An 8,923-nucleotide genomic window follows, 5' to 3' on the forward strand; every position below is an offset into this window, starting at 1 on the left:
CATCTCTCCGTATGACTTTGAGGAAGTCCATTCTTTCTCTCTTGACTTTAGCTTTCTCATCCACAAAACAGAAATAACAGTAACAAGCTGTTACAAGGATTAAGCGACATAATATACTTGTATGTAAAAGAATTTTGTAATTATCAAGCACTACACAAAATGTATTGTCCTTTTTGAGGAATACTTATTCTAAAAGATCAAAGACTTTGCTTCAGGGGCTTGAAATTCTTACAGAGTGAGAAAAATGTATTTCTGTTACAAGTTTACAGCCTACATATAGATATCTTGAATATAAGAATCAAAAGTAAAATTGTGCACATATGTTATACACTCATGTGTTTAAGTGCTTTAATATTAAGTTTTTATTGCCATTACTTTTGGTTTGTCATCCACTGGCTTTAGTGAATCAGGAAAGGATTTTAATTGATACACTTTAGTTAAATGTTACAGTTTACCACTCCACTGCACAAGAACAGTTTTTAAATACACAGCATTACCACATATACAAGAAGAGTTTGAATTGGAACAAAAAATAAGGCTAAATAAAAATTTAAATGATATATTTTTATGTACAACAGTTTATATGTAAATTAGATTGCCTAGGCTCAAACCTGACCTTCAGTGTTTACTTACGTGACCCTGGGCAAATTAAATTTACTTAAGTTCTGTGCCCTAGTTTCCTCATCTATAAAATGGGAATGATAATAGTACCTTCCTCACAGGGTTGTGAGGATTAAGTGAGATACAGAATAGAGTGCCTTCAAACATATTTGGCACATAAAACGCAACCAAATGTAGAGTTCTCCCAATAAGAATGGGGTTTGAATGTGCGATTTATTGGAAGGCTTGGGTTAATTCTTAGAAATGCTGGGTGGATTTCACTCCAAAGTAATTATGGGTAGAATTTAGAGGGAATTAGGATTATCCCTTAGTAATTAAAAATTCTAAGTAAGGGTTTTTAAAATAACCTAAATTTTGCTCAATAGCAAATATTTGGGTAAGAGGAAAACAAGTAAATTTTCCATTTAAATGTCACAATTTTCAACGTAAGACTTTCATATCACAACTGTATACTATTTTGCTTTTATACTATCCTTGGTATTATAAGATTAAAATTATATGGCACTAAGCAAAATTTGACAATAAGCTCTTTATTTTCTATTCCATTTTCCCCCATTCTTTTTCCCCCATTTCTATTTCCACTTTCTACCCATAAGCCATGAGTACATAAATAATTAAGTATATAAACAGCTCTATCTTTTATGAGCACCACACTCTAACTAACTTAAATTCACTGATTTCTTTCTTTTGGTGGGGGGGGGGGCAGCTGGCTGGTACAGGGATCAAACCTTGGACCTTGGAGTTATCATCACCACACCCTAACCAACTGAGCTAACTGGCCAGCCCTATAGCTCTATCTTTTAGTTTCTGCAACGATACACGGCAATATAACAGTGGTCATACCTGTTATCGTTTTGTCCCCCTCCTTTGAAAACTAAAAATCTTACATTTGGAGCAGTTTAAAGATATATATACACATATATATAATAAATAATTTCATATCTATAGATACATTATACACAATCTATTACTCATTTCTTCCAAAGAGACAAGCAATTGAAGACACGTTTAAAAAAAAAAGAAAACCAGAATTTATGTGAAGATATATAAGCAATCAAAGGAAAGAGAATTTTACACTTTAAAAATCTTTATTATTAATTAAAGGTCCATTTATACCAAATATATATAAATGAGATTTCCTACTTCATCTAGAAATCAAATATGGCTACCAGAAAAGCAGATTTAAGAGCTTTTTTCTTTTTTTAATAATACAGGTTTCTTTTAAACCTTTCTTAAACTACTAAAATAGAACAAGAATAAGTTGACCTTTTTCAGTAGTCTGCACACCATAAATATGCCACTCCCTGACTAACTGAAAACATAAAACCCACCATAAGTTGATCGGACATGTCAGAATAGTTTATATGTTACCAAGAGTACATTTTGTTTATTATCTTAAGGGAAATTAAGTAAGTGGGCTGAGCTTCCTATACCTGGATCCTGCAGTTCATCTACCAAGGCAGTCTCCTACCAAAACACTCTAAAGTCTTTAGCACACATTTCTTTGAAAACTGAGGATTTCATATCTGGAGATCCTAAAATATGAATCTTTCATTACTGATATAGCCATGGTAAAAATACATAAATCTAAAAACTCCAGCTATAATGCGGTTTAATTATACATTTTAGGGGTTAAAAGATGGCCTGTCAACTTTAACATATACTGTGTGCCTAAAGGGCATTATTACAGTTATCTTAGCAGCTATATTCCTTAAATAAATCTTACTTATCCTTTTCTCTGAAATCAAAACTGTTTCTCATTAAAAATAAACTTTAAAAAGCAGACCTTCCCAAAGCTTCTTCCAAACTGATGATGGCTGCTTGCAGCTGATTGTGACTGACTGCTTCAACAGACAGGCCCAGACGAGAGGACTCAGTGACGAAGGGTGGCAGCCATGCTTTGCTGGAGTGGCCTAACAAGCAGATAGTTGCCACAGTTTGAAATTCTGCTGAACAGCTTGCCGCTGCCCAGGATCATTCACTGGTCAACATTTTCAGATCCAGTTAATTGTTAAATTGGGGATCCTTGGGAGGATTTATCATTAAAAGAAAGACTGTAGCCTATGTGCATCATTTCAAAGCATGATAAGAATTGTTCTTCCCTAGGTAGGCATAAGATGCAGATGGGAATATGGGAAGAGGCGGTGGGTAATACGTATGAAACCAACAGTTATCAGGACGAAAAGTTAGTAGAGAGATAAATGAGATGAATTAGCCTTCAAACCCTTTACAATATTAAAAAAGATGCAGTGGACCATAACATATCCCTAGGGTTGTAGCATTCATTTTACCTGAGCAAGACAGTACACAGCAAGAATGCAACAAGCAAATGGCATTTGAAATACGATCAATGAAAACTTCCAGGGTTAGTTATTTTCATTCTTTTGTCATGCATTTATCTAAGCTTTAGGGAAAATAATTCACTTACCAATTGCTGTTAAAATAAATAAAAGTGTGGCGACAGCTGATGTTCCATAAAACATGGTGCTGATATTACAAGCCAGGAGATTTGTGTTATTCTGTGTGTTGGGCACTAAAACTGGTGGTAGCAAAAAGCCAACTGCAGTTCCAAGCTGTAAAATACACAGTCCTGTTAACAGCTATTGTCATTAGAGAAATAAAGTAAATACTGGCAATTAATGGAACACAAAGAGGACAGCTAGTGTTTGTAAAGTATTTCGTAAACTCTAAAATACTGTTTTAATGTCTTTGTTATTATTGTACTGTTAAGGAAAATTGCTGACAAATCTCTTTCCTATATAACAAATACTGAGTTCCTGCTATCTGAATGATGCTGTTATAAAGTTGTGTAAGATACAGCCCTTGACCTTTAGATGCTTAAAGTCAAAAGGGGAAATAAGAATATGCAAAATAAAGCTGAGAAAAGACAACCTACAGAATGAGAAAAAACTTAATAAATTATATTTCTGATAAAGTCTACTATCCAGAATAAGTATATAAAGAACTCTTATAAGTCAACAACAAAAAGACAAACATACCAATTTTAAAAGGACAAAGGACTTGAATAGACACTTATCCAAAGAAAATATACAAATGGCCAACACGCATATGAAAAAATGCTCAATATCATTAGTCATTAGGGAAATGCAAATCAAATCCACAATGAGACACCACTTCACACCCTCTAGGATGGCTGTAACAATAACAATAATGAAAACAATGGAAAGTAACAAATGTTGGCAAGAATGTGGAGAAACTGGAACCTTTATACACTGCTGGTGGGATTGTAAAATGGTACAGCCACTGCAGACAAGTTTGGCATTTTTTAAAAAGTTTAACATAGAATTAACACATGACCTAGCAATTCCACTCCTAGGTATATACCCAAAAAACTGAAAACAGGTATTCAAACAAATAATTTTATGTGAATGTTCATAGTAGCCCTATTTACAATATCCACAAAGTGGAAATAACCCAAACATCCATCGATGAATGAATGGATAAACAAAATGTGATATAGCCACACAATAAATATTATTCAGCTATAAAAAAAAATGAAGTATTAATACAGGGCTACAACATGGATGGACTCTGAAAACATGTGAAGTGAAAGAAGCCAGACACAAAAGGCCACATGTTGTATTCTTCCACTTATATGAAATATCCAGAAGAGTCAAATCCAGAGAGAGAGAAAACAGATTAGCAGTTACCAAGGGCTAGAGGGAGGAGGGAATGGCGAGTGACTGCTTACTGAGTTTTGTGTCTTCTTTGGGGGTGGATGAAATGTTTTGGAACCAGACAGAGGTGAGGGTTGCACAACATTATGAATGTACTAAATGACACTGAATTGTACACTAAACTGGTTAATTTAATGCTAATTTTACCTCAAAAAAAAAAAAAGGCTGAATATGATAATCACGACAAGAGAAACAAAATTAAAATATGAAGGACGTTAAATGGAAGTAGATGTGATTTTTGAGGGGAAGAAGGGCCCAAGAAAGGTTTCAAGGAGGCTGAGGTAGAGATAGCAACATTTACCAAATATTTCATTTGCTCACTTAAAAAAGGCTGGATAGAGACAATTAAACAAGTAATTACAAGAGAGTGTGGTCATACAGAACTGTGATGAAGAGTAGAAGGTGCTGAGACTGGGGAGACCATGGAATGTATCATCCAAACCAGAATACTGTTCAGAGTGAAGAGCGCTCCACCAGTAATTATGCCAGACAACAGGTGTGCACCTGGACTATCCCAGGTAAACTGGGCCATATGATCACCCTAGCTAAGAGAACCTCGTATAGACTTGAGGATTAGGAAAAGTCTCTGAAGTAACAAAGATCTCAATGAGAAAGTGGAGTCAGCCAAGTGAAAGAGAAGTGTTCCAAGCCAAGAGGACATTAGGTACAAAGGCCAGGAAGGAGAAAACATGACCTTGTGAGAAACCATAAGTATGTACAGTTTGGTTCAGAGGAGAGAAAGAGTAAGTGTGTGGGGAAGAGGGATGTGGAAAGGGATGGAACTGAAGAGCTGGCAGGAGGCAGATCAAGAAAATCTCATATTAGGGAATTTGAATTTTATCCTGAGGACAACGGAAGCCACTGCAGGGTGCAAGGGAGTGCCTTGGACAGATTTGCACATTAGAAAAACGACACCAGATGAATGTGGAGACTAGAGGGAGAGCACAGGCTGCAGATTAGGGAGCTCAGTTAGCAATCTCTACACGAGCACTGCAGGTGGGCCAAACTAAGACAGTGATGGTAGAGGCGAAGAGAAATGAGCCAGCAGACAAGGTAAATTTTCAGCAGTAGATTTCTATGAGATAACCGAGTGGAAATATCCAGCTGGTTCATATGACTCTGAAGCTCATTCATTTATTCAACATATTTTTATGGAGAGCCTACAATGTGTCAGGCACTGTAATAGATGCTAGTGATACAACTGTGTACATTCAGACCAAGTGCCTATTTTCATGAAAACTACAATCTAATGGTGGGGGTGCGAGATGAGTAACAGATAACAATTAACATGTAAACATATAAATATGAAAACAAACATATGAGACAGTGATAAGTGTTAATGATGTAATAGAATAACTGGGCAATACTAAATGGGACCAAGAAATGCCATTGAATAATATCGAAAATGAATTTAAGCTCAGAGCTGGGTGATAAAAAGAATGCAATCACATGATCCTAAGAGGAAGAACACTGCAGATAGAGGGAATGCTTCTGCAAATGCCTGTAAGCAAGGGCAAGTTTAGTGTTGCTTAATGTACCAAAGAAGACATGTAGATAAAGTTTCCTAATCCTGAGTGGAGAGTTTACAGTCTATTTTAAGTATTATGGGAAATCATTGACAAGTTCAAAGCAGGGCAATGAAATGGTCTGCTCTATGTTTTAAAAGGCACTCAGTATAGATGGGTAGTTAAAAGCTAGGATTCAGAAACCAGACAGACATGAATGTGAATGTCACCACTAACTAGCTGTGTGACCTCTGGAAAATAATTTCATCCCTCCAAGTCTCAGTTGCTTTACCTATAAAATATGGAGATTAATAGTTCCTACCTTACAATATTAAATTAAATGACACAATGCATGTAAAGCACTTAGCATGAGGCTGTTAGTGAGTGCTCACTAATGTCGAACTTTATTATGAATGATCACTACATAACCTAGGCTGAAAATGCAGACTTGAGAGGCATGAGTAACTGTAGCTACTGGAGCCAAGGGATGAGAACACCTAAGGAGAATGTAGGATATTAGAGGAAAGTCTGCCTATGTGTAAATGTTTGCATTTATTAGCCATAAAATAGGGAATCCATAGATATGAAGTTGATATTTCTGTCATGCTCAATGAAGTATTAATCTTGAATATAATTTTGTAAATGTAAAATACTTTAAGAAAATAGCTCCTATCCAAACTTGCAGAAGCGACCAACTGAAGTATCAGTCATAAATCACTTTAAATACACTACTATAGTTCAAGCTATTCTTTCATCTGTACTTTTAGAGAAAAGAATATAAAGCGATAAGCATGTAGTCTTTTCATGCATTTTAAATGAATCTTACTGTGATCTTGAAACAAGTGATAGATTGAAGAAAGTAACGTTCTTTTGTTACATAGCTACTTGTAGCCATACGCATAGAGAGGTTGGTTTTTCGTGTACAGTGTTTTAACTAGATTCCCCTCAAGCTGACTGAACACTCAATATAATTTACATAAGGTATCATAAGACTCCATATGCAGAATTTAAGTTACAATAAAAGAACCAGTCTGCAATTAAAACACAAGCACACACACAACACACACAACATTCTATCTAGTAAAGCTACTGGAATTTGAACCTATGGTTTTAGGAAAGACTAGGTAGCTTCTTAATGACTTGGCAAATTAAAGCCACCCTTTTATGATGGATTCCATCATCTGTACACTATCTTGATATGTGATTTGTCTTGCACTGTCTTACTGTTAAAAACTGGTAATTGGACCAAGTAATGCTGTGAAGTCTTTATCGGAACATTTATTTAGCAGTTGCGTCTGTTACATAGGAGACACTGTATGATCGCTAATATATAAAATTAAAAAGGGGCTGTTCACAATGACGACTCAAAATAAAAACAAACTTCCCAGAATCCAACACCTTCCTTATGCAAAGAATACACTGGTGACAAAAATAATACCGACCCAAGTCTAGTTCATTACTGCATTGACAAGTTTTCTATGATGTTAGGCATACACAGGCCAATAGTTAATTATTTTATAGGTAAATTTCAAAGCAAGATGACAAGGTGGACATTTTAAAATGGTTTTAAAAATTCTGTCCTTACAAAGAAATTTAAAACCCTTTTTAATGCAAGACTGCCTCCTATCTTTTAACTACTCATCTTCTCTCCTTCATTTATAGACAAATACCTCCTAACGGTCCATCCATAGGAGTATGCCTACCTCTCATGGCCTGTGACTTTTTCTGGTCCTTTAAGGATCCGACTTTCACCTGTCACTCCAGTCCTTACCTGATTGCCCAGCACGGCGGTGGCACAAGCTGTTGACACCTCCTTCGGCCCAAACCACACCGAGGCGATACGGGAGGGCAAGCCCAAGATGAACACCTGGGCCACGGAGCACAAGCACTGGCCCAACATGGTGACCCAAAAGAGATGCTGCTGCACGCTGCCGCACTTGATCCAGGCGCCCAGGCAGTTGAGGCCGGAGCCCAGCAGGGCGGTGAGCCGCAGGCCTCTGGTGTCTAGCAGCCAGGTGGCCGGGAAGATAAGGGGCACGTAGAATAGCATGTACACCATGGACAGCCAGTCGATGTGCAGCAAGGAGACGCCGTAGAAGCCCTCGAAGACGTTGCTGATGATGCTGTACTGGATCCACTGAAAAGCGTTCACCAGCGAATACAGGCTGAAGATCAGGAGCACCACAAAGCGCCGCGCGGAGAGCGCCGTGCGGGGCAGCGGGGCGCCCTCGGCCCCCGGGGTCTCCTCTCCGGGGCCCGCGGGCAGCAGCCGGGCCTGGGTCTCCTCTTCCGGGGCCAGCGACGTCTGCGGCCCGCCCAGCGCTCCCAAGGCGGCGGCGGCGGGGCCGTCCCGGGGGACCCCGTTCAACTGCAGGCAGCCGGCTCTGGGCCCGTTCGGCGGCGCCACGCTTTCCTCCCCGGCGGGCGCGCCCCTGGGGACCGGGAGGTACCCTTTCGCGAGCGGGTGACCGGGAGCCAACACCGCCCCCTCCTCGTCGTCCGGCCGCGCCATGTCCCTGCGCTCCCCGGAGCCGCCTCGCGCCCACACCCTCTTCCCCGGCTCTGTATCCCCGGCCCGGACGCCCTCACGGCAACCCAGCCCCACCCCTCTCCCACCGCTCCCGAGACCCGTCCCCGGCCGCGTGCGCCCCGAACCGCAGCCCGCGCCGCTGGAGTGCGCAGATGAAGGCGAACTGCCCACTCGCCGACAGTCACACCAGCTCAGGCCCCGCCCCGAAAGCGCCGCGTCCCGTGGTTGACGGCCCGCCGGCCAATCAGCGGGCGTCTTCGCCCGGCGCGGGAGCCAATCGGGGAGCTGCCGGTAGAGGCGGGGCGGGAGCCAAGGAGCCCGGAGGCGGGGCGGGAGAGCGCGCTGGAGGCCCTCCCCAGGAAGAGTGGCGCGGCTCCGAGCTCGCCGCACCTGGGGCCGGGCTGACGCGCGGGAGGAGGCTCGGGGGTTGGGCAGCTCGGAAGGAGACCCAGGGGGCGGTGGAAACAGCAGGGAGACAAAGAGGCGGACATCGCCCTCATCTCCGAGAGGGGCGGCCCGAAGGCGCAGCTGTCCAGTGCGCAGGCGGAGGACGAATCTGACCTCTCGCT

The 8,923-nt window shown here is 40.8% G+C and overlaps 1 protein-coding gene across 4 annotated transcripts in view; it reads right to left on the minus strand.

Moving 5' to 3' along the window:
• FLVCR1 (FLVCR choline and heme transporter 1) overlaps nucleotides 1-8,362 on the minus strand; it is a 42,372-nt gene extending 34,010 nt beyond the window's left edge. For all 4 annotated transcript variants that reach the window (XM_063114167.1, XM_063114169.1, XM_063114166.1 and 1 more), the window contains exons 1-2: nucleotides 7,596-8,362; nucleotides 3,050-3,194 (exon numbers count right to left, since the gene is read on the minus strand). In XM_063114167.1, coding sequence (XP_062970237.1) covers nucleotides 3,050-3,194; nucleotides 7,596-8,336 — 886 coding nt within the window. In that variant the 5' untranslated portion in view covers nucleotides 8,337-8,362. The remainder of the gene's footprint in view (nucleotides 1-3,049; nucleotides 3,195-7,595) is intronic.
• Nucleotides 8,363-8,923: the final 561 nt, after the last annotated feature.

The sequence above is a fragment of the Cynocephalus volans genome, chromosome 11 (assembly GCF_027409185.1).
Source record: "Cynocephalus volans isolate mCynVol1 chromosome 11, mCynVol1.pri, whole genome shotgun sequence".
NCBI classification, from domain to species: domain Eukaryota; kingdom Metazoa; phylum Chordata; class Mammalia; order Dermoptera; family Cynocephalidae; genus Cynocephalus; species Cynocephalus volans.